General features: G+C 33.9%; 1 protein-coding gene across 3 annotated transcripts in view; it reads left to right on the forward strand.

Moving 5' to 3' along the window:
- Positions 1-2182: 2182 nt before the first annotated feature.
- Positions 2183-18812, forward strand: part of LOC150102822 (uridine phosphorylase 1-like) — a 36911-nt gene continuing 20281 nt past the window's right edge. For 2 of the 3 annotated variants that reach the window (XM_090398676.1, XM_090398678.1), the window contains exons 1-3: positions 2183-2239; positions 5257-5312; positions 13293-13410. In XM_090398676.1, the coding sequence (XP_090254802.1) occupies positions 5263-5312; positions 13293-13410 (168 nt within the window). In that variant the 5' untranslated portion in view covers positions 2183-2239; positions 5257-5262. Of the gene's footprint in view, positions 2240-3408; positions 3813-5256; positions 5313-13292; positions 13411-18812 lie in introns of those variants that run through there. The other variant, XM_090398677.1, reaches the window with a different exon arrangement.

An 18812-nucleotide genomic window follows, 5' to 3' on the forward strand; every position in this document is an offset into this window, starting at 1 on the left:
CACATCTGTTTGCATATAGTTTTGTAATATTCTATGATGCATTAAATGCCGTTACTTAATATAAGATGACATTATGATATTTCGAAAAAAAAAATGTTAAAAATGAAACAATGTTCTATCCATTTGCCAGATTTATTATTTTCGTAATCGAATTAAGAATGGAAATTAGAGTTTGAACACAGAGGCAGAAGTAGCGTATTTATTCACTATTGTTTTCTTACCACTAACTTTCGTTTTTCAAGGCAAATATCCGTTGATTCACTCGGTGATGTGTATGTGTGTGTAGAACAAAATGTAATATCTATTCATATCATGTATGTTAAGGTTTTAGATAACAGCAAACTGTAGCAGCTTCATATCAGTGTAAGAAGTATCAAATTTGGGAGAACAACAAAATTATGTACTGTTTTTTTTTGTTTATTTGTTTATTCATTCATACTTTTTTGCAGTCATTTTGAGTCATTTTTTGAGAAATTGTTATGATTAAAATTTCAGTATAATACAAAATAATTTAATACAATATGATATTACAATATAAAATACTTTATATATTACTCGTATAATTATTATTGTATAATGAAGTGCAGGTAAATTGGTTATAAATTTACAACACAAAGCATATTGATTTGAAACAATAAGTAAGGTTTGATAGTGGTCGCCAGAATGGCCAAGAATATTAGTACGCTTAACATACCGGAATAACAAACAGAATATATACACTAGATTTTGTATCGCTCATTCAGAAAACAGTCAAACTAAAGCTTCAGATATCTTATGAAGAAACTACCTACAAACAATTTACAACCTGGATATTATTTTAATTCATATCAAACCTTGCAATGGAGTGGTGTGTGCACAGTTTTCTCCTTAAGTGAATCTGGGTAGCGTAAAGTTTTATTTCTTTAGTATTTTATTTTATTTCCGATGAGTTATTTTTATGAAAATTTACGGATTCAAATATCTGCTTGTTTATATATACAAGAGGTTATCAAAATAATGGAAAAATCTACAAATTTGTTTGGAGAGGTTTTTATTAATAAGCTGTAGCCCCCACTCGAGCTGTTAGAACACCATGAATTCGATGTGGAACAGACTGATACAAGTCATGTACATGATAATGGAATTTGGGACCATTCTTCCTGCAAAATATGTCCAAACTGTGCCAGTGATGTTGTAGGCGGAAAATATGATCGAACCTTGGAGAACCATTGTAGACAACGCCTTGTTCGTTTCCATACCTTGTCATAATCTTCGATACTGTGGCTCGTGATGCACATACGATTTCTGTTGTTTTGGTTACGGAAGATCCTGCAAGTCGCATTCTAATGATCATACCTTTTTTTAGGTCACTGAGGTCTGGCATTTTGCACACTAACTGCGCAGCAACAATCACAGACATACCGTCATCCGCAATGTGATGGTCCAGTATGATATTGGATATCACATAGCAGTGCCATAATCGATGTTGAATTATCTGTTGTGCAGTTAGTGTGCAAAATGTCAGACCTCAGTAACCTACAAAAAAGGTATGATCATTGGAATGTAGCTTGCAGTAACTGCCACAACCAAAATGCAGAAATTGTAGGTGCATCACGAGCCACAGTATCGAAGATTATGACAAGGTATTGCCCCCCCCCCAATCTTTTCTCCAAGTTTCGATCACATTTTACGCCTGCAATATCACTGGCACAATTGGGACATTTTTTGCAGGAAGAATGTCCCAAATGCTATTATCTTATGTACATGGATTGTATCAGTCTGTTCCACGTAGACTTCATGGTGTTCTAACAACTCGAGGTAGGCCTAAAGCTTATTATTAAAAAAAATTCTCCTAAAAATTGTAAGTGTTTCCATTATTTTGAAAACCCCTTGTATCTATTCTAATGATAAGAAACAAACGCATTTTTTTTAAAAAAAATTTCAACAGATAAGCAGTGTATAGTGACAATCATTTTTCATTTGTCACTTCAATGCTAGTACAAGGTGTATGTGATAATGATAATATCTTATCAGTGTGTATTATTTTTAAACATGACAAATAAAACAAATATTTACGTAATCTCCCTTTCGATTCGAGAAATCACCTGTCCATTTACGTGATTGGATAGTATGAAGGTACTGATAACGGAAATCTTCCATGTCTTGGCCTTGTTTATGTTAATAGGCCTTATTGGTTGCTTATCGTGACTCTGACAGACAAACTTTCGACACTGTGAAGTCATCTGTCTAGCTGTACCAGGTAAAGTCTTAAATTTTCATCATTGATTAATCACCTTCACAGCCAGTAGCGTGATATGAATATCATATTTTCTTCCTTTGTAGTTGAAATAACTTTAATTTTTGAGTGGCTGGATAGGTGTAGATATAATCTTTCATTAAACACTGAAATCTGATTCTGGAGTATTAACGGATGTTCGTGGATGCATTCCTTGAACAGTTGATTCATATAATATATAATTTAAATTATTATTTGATTCAGATAATAATACAAGGTTCAAAGTATCTTGTATTATTGACTTTACGACTAAAGGACTTTGTCTTTACCGACCGAGATACGGAGACCCTATGAATGCATTAAGTGAAAGGATATTTAACAGAATAAAATTATTTTATTCTTAAAAAGCCAAATATTTGAAACTTTAAAATTTCAACATTGGAGTTTTGGTATTGCAGAACTTAAAAATGCGAACTCTGCTCGGGACTCTACTTGCTCCTTTTATTAATGCTTTTAAGGTTTCGCCGGTATGACAACTGCTTCGAACTATTTTTTCTCTGATTAGAACCAACAATTTTTAATATTCTTTTATTCAATAGCTCAGGTCATCAAATCAAGCCTTCTTGGTTCTTCTTCAACTGTTGTATACGTGTTATCTGATAATTTGCAAAGAGCTAAGTATTATAATAAAATTTCAATTTATTTTAATAAATAAAATGATTTATGTGAAGTATGATAATGAAATATCATTTTACTTTACTGTGATACATTTACATTTATTTGGATAAATCTTCAATAGTTAGTCGAGTGATTTTTATAATTTTTAACTTACAGTTTTCCTCCAGTGCAGTAACGGAACATATGCAGATATATTGTTAGAATAACAGTAATATGTTCTGTTATTGAGCATATGAAGAAATATTAGAACTGTGTTTAAAAATTTCGTTTCGGAAAGAGAACTAATGAATTGGTGCGCTTTCATATGACGTGTGTAAATCAAAATTTCTCTAAAGACGAATTGATCTATTTCACGCACGCACAACCTGCAACTCTCTCTCTCGTTCGAAGAGCACATTTTCTTTTACTCCTGCAGGAAGTTGTCATATCTATATGGTATTTCGTATCGTTGATAATAGAGTCAAGGTTCACTGAATCACAGATATATAAGAAAAGGGTTGAACAATGGAACGCATGAAGTAAACGTAGATCGTTCAGTTGTTAACCGCTGTCTCAAAGTTGTTCTTTTATTTGCAAAATGTGCAGAGACGTTCATTGTTATTATAATCTTGTTAAGTTAATTAACGAATTTTCCACATTCAATGAATGTAGCAAGCAAGTTTCATTTCAAGTTGTTTAAGCTAGTTTGCTTACTTCAGCGTTGTTGTTCTGGTGTTGGTATTTATTTGATAGCTTATTTTCTTTCTACACATTTGTGACGCGCTTGGAAAAACGGTCGGAACTATCTGAATTTGAATCCTGTCAAAGACAATTAACAATTTTTTTTTATTTTTTAAATCTAGTGAATTTGAAAGAGGGCAGTGAATATACTCAGTTGACAGACATAATAGCCTTGTGGCCTTAACTCAACTAATTTACTGTAATTATTTTTACTGATTAACATGTCAAAAGTTATCCAATAATTCTTAATGTTTAATAAAAAAAGGGAGGGGAGAAGAGAAGCGGCTTTTTCAATTTTTGTGAGAAATAGTTCTTTAGGAATAGATCTTGGTGATAGAACAAAGTTGAGGCCTCTTGAGAGAATGTTTTCTTCTGTGAGTGAAAGGTTGTGTGAAGATAAGTTTATAACCACTTTATTTTGAACGGTAGGGAGTTCGGCAGGTTTGGTGAGAGCGGATTGTTCTCGTTTAAGGAAATTAAATTTTGTAATGAGTTTTAGCTTGTTGGCACATTCGCAAGAACGCTAAAGTGCGTTTAGTATCGAATATTCTTTCTGAGAGAGAGAGAGAGAGAGAGAGAGAGAGAAGGTCTACTTTGCTTTACGGTAGATTCTGCGTGCCCACTCAGTTTTAATGTTCTCCTTAAAGGAAATAAACTTAGGAAAATGGAATGAAACTTACAGCGTTTTAAGAAAATTAATCTGTTTACAGAAAGTCCAATCTTCTTGAGGATCCTCTGATATTCTTTGATATGATGGTCGATATCCTCGTCATTAGGAATATAGTTATTATTAAATTGAAGGTTTAATCGGTTTTATAACATATTAAAATTTATTTAATGACTGAAAACCTCGGTTTTCAGTAAAAAAACTTTCTTAATACACACCACTAGTTTCGTCTGAGAACAGACTTCATCAGGTGTGTGTGTACACACACACACACACACACACACACACACACACACACACACACACACGCACGCACAATATATATAATATATATATATAATATATGTATATATATAATGAGGTCAAATGAGGTTATTTAATTAGGTCAAAGCACCTTATTGCAACTTGTTTAGCTAAAATATTTATAAGTTCTATATTACTTCACCCTTGGCATTTTTTAGGTCTGGCTCCCACTGACGAGACCTCAATAAAGGTTGAAACCGGTAGGTAGTGACCATTACCTTAATGCATAGCATCATACATTTCTGCAAGGAAATGTGCTTTGTATTAGAGGAAAATTCTAAGGAAAGTGATCAGAGCTTCCTCCACCTTTACCACGAGTTGCCTAGTGTTGCACTACCTGCAGCCGCAAACTTGACTTACTTGTCTGTTTGCTTATTTGGGAAAAAGGATTAAAAAACCTAGCTTATAAAATTGCTTGGTATACACACACACACACACACACACATTTTTAAGGCATACATATACATCTTTGTAAGACATGCATCATTAGAAAGTACCAAGTAAAGATAATACTGAGCTATTATTATTGTAACAAAGGTTAAAAAATAAAATCCTGATAACTATTATAGAGATCGTTTTGTTTTCTCAAATGCATTTTATTGTATTTTTTTTTTATTTTTGATGTCAGCAACCATTCTGAGATATTAATTTTTTGCTTTCTTTTTTACTTGAGGATATCATGACAATAGAGAAAGAAGAAGCATTGTTCCAAAAGAAAAAGAAAGAAAGGTATGTGTATTAAATAGTATAATGTAAAATACATAAATTAATTCATTAAATTGAAAGGACATAATTTTCCTAATGTTAGGACAAAAAGAAATGGGGAAATGGTCATTTCCCCATTTCTTATACCAGTTATACTTTTATCGCCGAGGATATCAAAAGAATACCTTTAGGTTATCTCATTGACATATAAAAATCATAATCCAGTGGTCAGACCGTTATTCGTAATTTAAATATCTACTTACCTATTCTCTTTGCGAAGGGGATAAAACTAAGAATCACCTTCTCCTGTTGGTCCTATCTAATTATGCTTCTCTCTCTCTCTCTCTCTCTCTCTCTCTCTCTCTCTCTCTCTCTCTCTCTCTCTCTCTCTCTCGCTGTGTCAATCACTCACCTTTGTTTCTTTCTTTCCATATCAGTCTTTGTCGAGTTAATTTAGACCTTCCTCTTTTCCTTCTGAAATCAATGTCAAAGCTACTTTTGGAATGTTGATATATAATCAAAATGTTTTTCATATTTCACTCAAACAAACTTTATTTGAAAACTATTTAGCTTCCTGTTTCTTTGTCATCCTTATTCTGATCCTTATAATAATATGCACTTCAAATTGCTATTGATGATATTTATTTTGATTTTGTTATGATATTTGGGTGATTTCCATGTGTTACGCAGTCTTTTAAAAGCAGTATTTCCTTTAGTCAGTCTTGTGTTATCCTATTCAGTTTCACCTTCAGTATCAACATTAGCTCCTAGGTACTTAAAATTCTTAATTAATAATTTAAACAACCAAGAACAAGGAACATTGATTTTGGAGAAGTGAGAAGAAAATAGTGTTGAAAAATTAACACATTTCCAACTATGCAAAACTGCTTTCTGTTCCCTCTTCTTCCTCTCGTCTCTTCCTCTGCCAGAAATCCCTTCTCTTTCCTTTCATTTTTTGGTGCAATTCTAGGTGCTCTAGGCAACGGATTATTTTACTCATGTTTCTTTATGTTTCACTACGATACCAATACCACTGAATGCCGTAAGCGACTGGAAAATTTTCATTGTGATCACTTGAGTAATTATGTTTGTAAGAATGCATTTCTTTCTTTACACGATGAATGTGTAAGTTTAATTAAGTCATAATGTGCAGAAATTCTCAGTTCGAGCTTCGGATTGCTTCATTGTCAAGTACTAAGAATTCGAATCTATTTAGTTTTACAATTGCATATTGCCAACACTATTTGACATACATTCATTCCGCTAAACACTCATACTTACGATGGCCATTCCATTAACACGTCTACCGAATACCACTTCACTCCTGCAAACCATGGACCGAGTTGTTATATTGCTGCTTTCAAGTCTTTTATTTAAGAAATGCTTTGTTCAAATATTGCTACTACTGAGAATGAGGAAAGTCTCTGAGAGTTTTGGAAAGAATATAATATCATGCAAATGCAGCATAGAGTAAGGTGACAGTAGAATGTATGAATGTTGTTTAGAAGTTGCTGAAAATATATGTTTATACATTCCCAGGATTCGACAGAGGCGAAGCGTTACAAGAGATTGGTAACAAAATAGTGCTGTTGTCGTCGATGGAGATGTGACGCATTTATTGGAAGCTGTTCAAACGAAGACCTTATGAAGCCAGAAGTACAGAAAGTAGCAGAAAAAGAAGAAGAAGAAGAGAGAAAAAAAAGTAAAACAAGAAGAGGAAGTCCAGTTTACGAAAAAATGTTTGTTATAGTGAAATTGGCAAAGATTTTTGCTTTTGTTAATAAGGCAGTTCTGCTGTTTGATGAAATGGATCCCAACATGGAGAGATTTAGTAAAGTAGATAGAATGATGAAAGTTGTAATTGCTTCCTACAGAGAGCTTTAAGCAGAAAACAAAACGATACCAGTGCAGAGTAAGTTGGAATGTACACATGATAAATTATTTTATCACGCGTACATGTATAAATTTTTGAAGAAACCCATCCCTACTTTCACTTCATCCGCTGAAGATGAGCCTAGACCTTCGACAAGTTATGCATCTGGTGAACCATCCTCAATTGCAATTTCTGAATTTAGAGAATTTGCTATTGATTACTTTGCCTTCCCTTTCTCTTCTTCATATGACTTGTTCAATTAATATATCATCATCAGCTCTGAAGAATTACTCTTCCATGTGTTTCTATGCGTTTCCAGATGATTATTTTACATCAGGTAAGTGTACAGAGAGCTTGTACACTCGTGTTTCATTTTTTTATTACAGACAGTACAGACATTTTGTGTTATGGTTTGTATTGCTTCATCATAAACAAAGAGTAACATTAGTTTAACCATAACAGTTTTCTTATATGTTTGAACTAATTTTACTCACGTATTTTAGACATTCAGGAATGTTGATCGTTAATATATAGCTATGATTCATGTAGTGATTCCGACTTACGACAGATCGTCGGTACGAAATCCCGTCGCAAGTCGATGAGTGGCATTACTCTTGTATCATGTTTTCATCTGATTATTTTACTGGTAAGTGCACAGAAGCAAAGCACTGTATACTCATATCCTTATGGTACAGTAATTGTATGTTATAATTTATACATTGTATTATTTCACTATAATTGAAGAGTGGAAATTAGATAAAATGTAATAAAACTAACTTACACATTTTAGCATTCAGTTGTGTTAATTGTTATTAATAATTGTTACTGTATATCCTTATGGATCGACGATCTGTCGTAAGTCGGAATCACTACATGAATCATAGCTATATATTAACGATCAACATTCCTGAATGTCTAAAATACGTGAGTAAAATTAGTTCAAACATATAAGAAAACTGCTTATATGTTTGAACGTGTAATGTTTGGATCGTGTAATGGTTTCCGACATAAGACGGGATCGTCAGAATGGGACTCCGTCGTAAGTATAGGATTGGCTGTGTTTTATTTATGTGGATTCCATCCATGAAAGGTGGTTTAAAAATATTCTAACTTCTCATTGAAATATTGTGGCTAATAATAATATTAAGTTATGTAATATTATGACTAATACCAGCTTATATATAAAACTGGTATAAGTCACTTTTAGGAAGAAATTGATTCTAGTTTATTGTTTATTTTTATTATTTTTTAACTGCACAGGCAAGCTTGCGATAGCTGAATATTGCAGAGCTTTTACTACCAAAAATTAGGCAGACAGTTCTGGGACCATGCCTAATTTGATTTTCATTATACATCGACGCTTAGCGTCTCTTTATTTTCCTTGGTTTAATTCTGAACAATACGACTCATGAGAAAACATTTAAACAGCAATGTAAGACTGAAATTCACAAGATAGTATAAGCAGGGTCGTACTTATGCACAGGCGCACGAGGCTATAGCTGGGACCCCCGAAAATTAGGCCAATTAAGGGCCCAAACAATTAGGGAAGGGACCCCGGAGCACTCTAACATCTCTGTCCCCATCCGCCTCGTGAAAAGTGTAAGTACAGCCCTGAGTGTAAGATAATATAGGGCAATGCTTCCCAAACTGTGGGCCGCCACCCTTGGGGGCCGTTAGTTTTGTTGAGGGGAGGCCGTGAAATAATGAAAACAAATTTAAAATGTTTTAAGATTAAGTAGCTATTTTTTATCTTAAAAGAAACGTATTTAATTTTTATTATTTATTATTTCATTTTTGTTTTTTTTATATAATTTAACGGAAAAAAATCACACATTGGTGTTGTTCACAAATTTTGCTTCCTGCGTATTTCGGCGCTTAATGAATATAAGTACTTATATGCTTATTCATATAAGTTTCATTTCAAAGGTATTGATAAGAAGCACAAAAAAAAAAAAAATCTTACAAACGCAAAATCTTGCGCTCATTTAAAAAACGGTCAAGTTTTTCGTGCTTTAAATTAATGTTTCATTGCTACATACTATAAATATTATAATAATATATGTCTGTATTAGGATTTTATTATTTTTTGAAGGGGGCGGTGAAATATTTTAATTTTTCCAAAGGGGGCCCTGACATCCATAAGTTTGGGAAGCATTGATATAGGGGATTTAGTAAGCTTCCCTGTGTTATCTTACCCTATCATGTAAATGACTTTCTTTGGAATTCAGAAATTTTGTAATATAATTTGGAAGGACTTACATGTTAGTAACGAAAGTATAGCATAACATTTTTTAACTTTTTTGTCATATATATAAAGTATATATGAAAATATAATAATTTGCCCGATTTTTACGAATCGTAGTAACGATCTCAAATACGAAAGTTCATTAGATTCTATTTCGTGAGAGCAGAACAGTTTCCCATGCCTTTATGGTTGCTATTTCCGACGTTTCAAAAATAATTGGGAGTAATAGTCTGGGAAACGCACTCCTCTCCGATAACTGAGTAATCAAAGAAATCATGTGATGACTTAGCAGGGAGTGGCGTTGTTAGTTTTCATTATCTTTAGAGGTATGTGTTGTTATCTTCGGAATTGTGCGTTCATTTTTTTTTTTTTGTCTGAATTCGATGTTATTTTATTTTTATTTTTTTGAATTCGTTGTTTGCTAATGTTTTTTGTTAATACGCTTGTTTCATGTCATGTGTTGTGTTTTAATGTTTGAATTACTCGTATGTTGTACCTAGCTCTTGTTAATATGATTGTTGTCGTGTTGTGTGTATGTGTTTTTGTTTTAATGTATTTTCTTTTGGGTTGCTTTGTTTTTCAAGGAGTAATGCCTATATCGTGTTTTCATATTCATTTTATTTTTATTTTTATATTATTATTTTTATTACCGATTGTGGTTTGGTCATTTTTAAGATGAATTCGCTATTTTTTTTCTTTGCTTTGTGGAATTGTGGAATTTGTTTTTATGCTTTTTTGGGTTGCTTTTTTATGTTTTGTATGTTTTGGTCGTTTTCCTTTTCATCTAACACGAATTTGTGAGTTTTTAGCATAGCGTGGTGTTTTTATTGGTTTGTAGGGATGGTGGTGGTGGTGGCAGTGTTTGTCTTAGCTTTTAGCAATTTATTTCACTTTTTTCTTTTTTCTTTTTTAAATGTAATATTAGGATTTTAGTGTTGGAAGCCAGCGGTGTTTGGTCCTTAATAGACTGAAGAATGAAACCCGATTCCTGAGTGGGGAAGTAATGCTATTAATGATAGCAGTGTCGTATATAGTCCTCATTAACGATGGTATTAAATATCACAAGAAGAGCATAACAGAGGAATTTACAGAATGTTATAATCAGTTTTAGTTGTTGTTGAGTTATATCAAACAGAATAATGATCAGTTATTTTTACCATTAGGCACGTTTTATTTCTGGAGGCTATATTATGTATGAAATGCTAAGAAAATTGTAGAATAACTGATATAATGTAATATTTATTTGCCGTAAAAATGATAATTCGTTGAAATTGTTTCAAATTAAAGTAAGCCGACTATTCAGAGCAATCTGTAGAAAGAGAGAGAGAGAGAGAGTAGACGATATATCCTCAAATTTGGAATGCCCAAAAGAGATCATGGGGGGTGAGATAAAAATAGTTTAAAAATTATCTGAAATATGGCGCTGTGAGCAGGAGAAAATTATGAAATGATTATTTCATAATTGTGAAATGATGCAGAGATAATGAAAAGAAATTATTCGCTCACACCCTCTTGCAAGTTTTGATGCAAGATTGAGCCTCTCCACATAGGAAGTGAAGTTCAACAATAATTGCGTCAACACTTCACAGAAGATGGGGTAATTAGTCCCTAATTTTCTATGAAATGGCCACCGCGTTCACCAGACTCTAACTCCTGTGACTTTTGGCTTTGGGGTTACTTCAAAGCATGGTATATCAGAGCAAAGTTCTTCACCTGGCAGATTTGAAAGACAAAATCGCACATTATATGAGAAGCCTTTTGACATATAAGTTGAGTTTCGCTGACGACAAAAGCTGTATAGCAGTATTGGTCCTGCACATAGGCCAAAACCTTGAACGTCACTTCCATTGATCATTCGGATACTTTTGCAGCTGTCAGCTGAAAGTGATGTTTTTTTTTTTTTGATCACATTATTTTATGAAATGAGCGAAATAAACATCATTGAATAACTTCGTTTTCCATCGCATCTGAATCAGTTTACAATCATACCATCCAGTTCACATTAATGTAATTTTCTTCCACTCACAGCATAGTTCCCCCTATCAGTTGTTATCAAACTAATTTTTTCACCAAGTTTGAGGTATTTAGTCTATTTGTTCTCTCTCTCTCTTTCTTTCTTTCTCTCTCTCGAGACCGCTTTGAATAAGGGATACTTTAATTTGAAACACCCTTATTTTTTTTAAATTGTTGTTTAAACGATGAAAAGAAACACGTGCATAATTAACAGTATTTGGCTACTACAAATACTGTTAATAGTTAAGCTAATATTAAGGTTTCATGACTGAGTAATAACATAATAGTTATTACTACTATCTAAACGATTTTCATTCTGCTTTTCATTTTGTCGAGATGTTTGTAGCTCTACTAGTAATTGTATTATTACTAGTAGAGCTACAAATTGTTAGGTGTAAAACTTCATGAAAATTACAGGAAGAAATATAGTTTTCTAAATAGATGAAGGCATATTTGCGTGTTTACTTCTTATATATATGGTATATTAAATTTATTTTTCTTGGGTATTTTTGTTCTCGGATTTTGTTCTCGGCAATTCTGGTTTTTCTCCCATGCTGCATACAAACTATCCAGAAGAATACGCAGTTAACACACCAATAATACGCTAGCTACGTTTGCTTAGTTGCTTCGTCCGTTATTCAAACAAACCAGCCCATCGCAGCTTCAGAAAGACAGTTCTCTGCTTCACAAGATTGCAGTCGTAGAATAGTTGTAGGTCAAATCGTTTGTCATTTGCAATCTTGGTTCTCGAATATTCTAACATGACTCGAGAATGAGAGATAGCAGTGATTTCATTCTGAAGGACTCACCACCTGTATAAACAGGCTGTAGAGATTACCGTCATCTGTGTCTTGGTCAATATAATAATCGTAGGTGTGTGTGGGACTTTATACGACCTTCGAGGGAATCGCAGCATATTTTCTTCCTTTTAATCCTGTTGTTTCTCTTCCATCTTCTTGAACTTTGAAAGTAGGTAGTACCTAAGGTGCAGTCTTTTGTAGGATTATCGCATTCTCTGGTAGATGTCGTTTTTATTGATCATCTCACCTTCTGCCATTGATCAACCTACTCTCAATACTACTCTCTCATAATCATTGTAGTTTGAAGTTAATTTGTGAGACGAAGATTATTAACTTGCTTAACAGGAATCATAAACACTTAATGTTCTGTTTATGCATATTTCGCCAGTCGGATTGAGCGAAACAGAGCGCATAGCCATTGTTTTCTGTTCATTTGGTTTTTTTTTAGTTCATTTAGTTCATTCTGTTCATTTAGTTTTAGTAATGCAATTCCTCAGTTCCTGCTTCGACTTTCAGTTTAAAAAGTTATTTTTGCTATTTTGCAATTTTATCTTCTATTTTATATTTATCTATTTTATCTTATATTTTATTTTCTATTATACTTGCTAAATATAAGTCCTAATTAACACTTAGTAAGTGATGAATACCAATGAGTACCAATGATAAATACCAATGAGCCTTTGGCTCTTCATGTCTAACCAATGAGTACATTTGCAAATATATCAACTAAAGATATAGGCCAAATTCATGTACAAAGAAAAGCCCTTTAGGAGCTACACTATCACTGGACTTCGTGGCGATGCTGCGCAATTGTTTGCCACAACAAAAATGATATATTTATTATGACTTCTTTGTTTTGCATCGCAGTGAAGAATCCTCCATTAACTGGTAATTAATGGAGGATTCTTCACTGTTTTTCCCTTGTCAAAGATCGTTATGAATCATGTAATCATGTTGAATATCAAGGTAATTATTTCTGTGTGTTTGAATCGTTTTAAAAGTAGCATTCATTAAAAGAATGACAAAATAATATTTATACGTATTTGTTAACTTTTATTTATTTATTTTTTTAGTGATGGCTTCATTCTGATCCAAAATCCTCACTTAAATGAACTATCTGCAGATGTCTTGTATCACATTGGCTATGATTCTGGAAGTCAAGATCTGGTACAGATGTTTGGAGACGTAAAGGTGAGACATTAGATTTATTCATGATTTATTTGTACTTAGAACGATAAAAATTATGAGGGTTTCAGCTAAAATTTACGAAAATACTAAATTCTTTTTTTCCTCGACAGACATCTTAAATTCAAACTTACAATTTAGGATTCTTTGAATTGTAGGAACATTTAAGAATGGAAAAAAAATATGAATCACTTCACGACTACTTGAATAGTTCTTATGCAGATATTTTAAACGTTCATGACCGAGATATTGTGAATACATGGAAACTAATTTAAATGACGTGATCTGTACAAGAAAAGCATTTGAAGCTCTTTTGAAAACACTATTAGAGCACTCTTAATACTTGAAGCACATATTAGAGTACTATTTTTTCAGTCTTCGAATGAGAGTCGTAGTAGCAACCATAGTTCCGTGAAAATGTATTTGCGTAAGATTATAAGAAAGCATTCGATTTTCTGTATTTTTCCGTTGTTAGGCATGAAGTACGGTATCTCTCACAGTGTTTGGTTCATATATATTCATCTTCTTGTCATTATCCCATTTCACTTGTGGGTCTGCAATCCTAACCCGTAATCGCCAGGATATTCTGTCCTGGGCTGTCGTGTCTCCAACTGGGTAGCTTGGAAGTCTTTTTTATAAGGGATATCAATGTTTAACGTGGTCTTCCAAGTCCTCTCGATTCCGTACACAACACGCACGCACGCACGCACGCACGCACACACACACACACACACACACACACACACACACACACACACACACACACACACACACACACACACACACACACACACACACACACACAGAATTTACTCTTCCTTTCACAACAGTGCCTCCATTCACTTGTATCGTCGGTATCGACGACGCCGTTTGCTTTGAAGGACCTAGGGTCGAATTCCGTCTAGGTTGTAAAAACTTTTATAAGGGCATTTTTTTCATTAAAGGCAGTTAGCCCGTCTCATAACGGAGGTATCATTGTTTTCATCCACTAAAGTAAACCGGCTAGAAGAACAGACGAAATTTACAGACATGATGCATTCGTTAGAACTACTACCTGCAGCAAATGATCTCTGAATTCTTTCTCTCACCTCTCATCTATTCCAATACACAGAAGCAAGCTTATATTCAACTCATTCAAAAAGAGAGAGAGAGGGGGGGGGAAGAAACTCACCATCAAACTACCGATCTGTTACCATCATCTCAGTCCAATTCAAAATAATGGAGAGGATCACCAAGAATCATCTTGGTTTCAGTGGTTCCCAAACATATTTGGCTTACTTCCCCTTTTCCAAAAAAAATTATTCGGCACCCCCCCCTGCCCCGTGGAAACTACTTTCTAAGACCTGATCAGCTCTACCTGATACATATAAAAGAAAATCGGATCAGCAGTTCTCGAGTTTTAAGCGAACAAACAGACAGATACGGAAACAAATTTCCGTTTTTTATGCATCAGTAGAGAGTTTTGAAGTTTGGAAATAAAACACGTGGAAACTGAAATTTTAAAACTCTTTATTGAAATCAACAAAAGAAACAAATTGCACATAAACATAGGACAAGCTGGAGTTAAAAATTTAATAACACTATTAAAATTAAGAAAACAAACATAAATTGTACATATGTAAAAATCGCACATAAAAGTAAATTACGATCAGTATTATTAAAAACAATCCTAATGAGAAGAATGAGCCTGGTGTGCTGCTATCATTTTATCTATATTTGGCTCTATATTTGTCGGCAGCATTATTAAATCACCATGATCAGCTATTTGCTGATCGTGGATTGCAGTTCTTCTTCTAATTAAAGACTCTTCTGTATTTATACTTGAAAACTGGTCCAAAACCCAATCGGGTATTTTCATTTCAAGAATATCTTTAAATCGTTGGTTGAAATCACAATGGAGAGCTTCCAAGTGTTGACAATAACTGAGCACGTCTTCATCACATTTTTCCACTCTTGATAGATTTCGAAACTGGCTGAATTCTCCTTGTCCTAAGTGTCGTTAGTACAGGACAAGTTTTGACACGAACGCAGAAATAACAGCTTTTATTTTTATTAAATTCAGCTGATTCTTCTTGGAGATGTAGATTTGTTTCATTAAATTTGTTAAACAAGTGTCAAATAATCTATTCCACTTTTGAAATTAATCAAGTCGGCTTGTAAAGAATCATCTCTGTCTTCTAAAAACTATAACACTGAGAAAGAGTTTATAAAATCGATTCAAACAAGCATCGTTTGATAGCCAACGAACTTCTCTATGGAGCAGCAAGCGACTAAATTCTTCATCGTTTTCAATACAAAGTTGTCCAAACAATCTGTCATTCAATGAATGAGTTTTGATTTTGTTGACTGTGTAATGACCTGTGTAAGCGATCACTCAGGTATTTGGCTATTAAATGCTGACGATGAATCACACAGTATACAGTGAATACATTTGGCATCGCCTCCTTGATATATGTAATAAAACCGCAATAGCGCCCTGTCATCGTTGGAGCACCATCGGTAGCAACTGACAAGATATTATTCAAAAGGATTTCTTTTTCTTTAAATACCTCTTCCAATGCATGAAATATCGATTCTCCTTTAATGTCATTAGCAAATTTTTAGTAAATAATAATTCTTGGCAAATTTTTTCTTCTTTTATGTATCGTACATATGCTAAAACTAAGGCTTGATTTCCGTAAAGTAGACTCATCAAGTTGTATAGAGAGCTGGGTTGTTTTTAAATGCATAATGAGTCTTCAACATCCTGGGCCATTTCATCAATTCTTCGTTGCACTGTATTATTGCTCAAAGGAATTTTCTTGATAATATCAGAGCCTGGCTTGTGCAGTACAGTGCTTATGACCTCACTAACAGCTTGTTGGATTAGTTCTTCACCAATATTATGCGGTTTTTCCGATTTAGCAATCAGCAAGGAAATGTTGTAAGAGGCGCGTAATCCCATCATCATCAGTTTGGATGCTACTGAAAACATACCTTCCAATGTTGGTTGTTTCGAAAACTTTTCTTTAAGTGCTTGAAAATACAATAAATTCTAATCTGTTTTTATCCGCATGAACGTTTGGCAAATTACGCACATTGGTAATAATGTTTGTAGGCGACTGAATAAAGCTGTATTTCAAATATTCGATATTATATTGTCAATTTCTTCTTGGGTTCAGCCATGATATTATCTGTAAAAAAAAAAAAAAGTTAAATTTAAAAATTGCTAGAATGCAATTTCTCACGTACCTAAGTCAAATTATTTTTACAGAAAAGGTATAAAAATACTCACTTGAAACCTTATGTTTTATTAGAACAACAATAATTGCTTTGTAATCCGTCTAAGTAAGGTACCGACTAGGTATCGAATATGCGCTAAAAGTTTTATGCACTACATCAAATTGCTAACTGCTTATCACACAATTCAGAAACAATCTAAAACTGATTTCATACATCTCACATATTTATAGTATTATACATTGAATAAGTCATAACATGCACATGTTGCTGCCTTTGCATACTGGACTTGTAAAATCCCGAAAGTATGCGCCCGCCAACAATCAAAGTTTTTGACGATAAATTTTTTTCAGTACCTAATTTTTGTCCTTTATCCTTTCACCACCCCCTTACTTCAATTCAACACCTCCTTTGCCTCATGAGGCTACTACCGCCCCATGGATTATTACAGCGTACCCAAGGGGGCAGTACCGCCCACTTTGGGAACTACTGCTCTTGATATTAACAGATCATTTGAACTCGTCTGGCATCAAGGTCTGCTCAGCAAATTGTTGTTCCCTAATATGCCCTTCGTTATCGTTATGCTATCGTTACCAAAGTCCAGGTAACGATAACATTACTGGAGAAATGATTAAATATGGTGGTGAAAATATGGTTACAGAAATGCACCAACTATGTAATATAGTATGGAAAGAAGGGAAAATGCCAGAGGAGTGGGTGAAATCAATATTAGTAACATTATACAAGAAAGGAAATAAGCTAGAATGTAAAAATTATAGAACAATTGCCTTGATAAATCACATTGGTAAAGTGATGATGATCATATTGACAGAAAGATTGAGAACACAATTGGAAGCATACCTTGCAGACGAGCAAGCAGGATTTAGGAATGTTAGAACTACAATTCAACAGATTTTGACAATGAAGTTAATAGCAGAGAAAGCTAGGAGAAGAAACAAAAACATATATACTTGCTTTGTTGATTTTCAGAAAGCATTTGACAGTATTGACCAGAAAGTGACATTAGCAGTTCTAGAATCCTATAGAATTGATAAAGAAAACTAATAGCTATATTAAAAGATGTTTAACAGAATGCAGTTGCGGCAGTTAGAAGGTGATGATTTGGTGAAATGGTTTAAAACAAGCAGCGGTACTAGACAGGGAGACCCAATATCACCAAGCATTTTCATTGCACATTTAGAAAGAGCAATGGACAGACTGAAGGAAGATGCCAAAGGAATATCTGTACACGGAATGAGAATTAAAATTTGAGATTTGCAGATGACATTGTTATTATTGAAGAAGACTAAAGAGAACTACAAAAAACACTGAAACTGTTAAATGAGGAAGGGAAGAGATTTGGACTTGTTATGAACTTGGAAAAAACAAATACAATGGTATTTGGTGAGAAGAACATGAAACAAAAGGTACACGTGGATGGAACTGATATAGAAAATGTAGAAAAATTCACCTAAATAGGTGAATTATTCTACATTTTCTATATCAATTACTTCCCAAATGGAAAGTAAACTGACATATGACTTGGACTGTAAAAAATAAATAACGATCAGGATTGCAAAGAGAAGAACAAATCTGAAGGCCATGGATAACATCTGGAAAAGTAAAGTGATCAGCCTGCAAACAAAACTAAGAGTACTGAAACATGCATCTTCAGCGGTGTACCGTATGGATCCGAAACGTAGGTAATAAATAAGGAATCAATTTTAAATGCCAAAAGAAATTTTGGCATTTGAAAGAACTTGTTACATGAAGATTCTAAGAATAGGATGGGTACAGAAAATCACCAGTGACGAGTTCTATCAGAAGATACAACCAAAACAGAATCTAATGCAGAAGATTATAAAACGGAAGCTGCAATTATTTGGACACATCTGTAGAATGAGTGAGGACCGGAAGATATTTTGGATGGTTTAAACAGAAGAGGTAGACCATACAGAGAATGGATAGACGATATAAAAGACTGGAATGGGTGTACAAAAACTGCTACACTGTGCACTGGACAAAGAGAGGTGGAAGAAGATAGTGAAGCAGGCATCGGACATCAACGGGCAGTGAGCCCATGGTTCGTGATGATGATAATGATGAATATGCCGTTCACTCTCTGTAATTGTGTAGCCATACATCTGTGATGCGTCGATCTCTGCCCGTCATGGTCGATGGCTTCCTCC

The sequence above is a fragment of the Typopeltis vanoorti genome, chromosome 10, assembly GCF_054136105.1.
Source record: "Typopeltis vanoorti isolate ZY-2024b chromosome 10, IOZ_Tvanoo_1.0, whole genome shotgun sequence".
Lineage (NCBI taxonomy): Eukaryota > Metazoa > Arthropoda > Arachnida > Uropygi > Thelyphonidae > Typopeltis > Typopeltis vanoorti.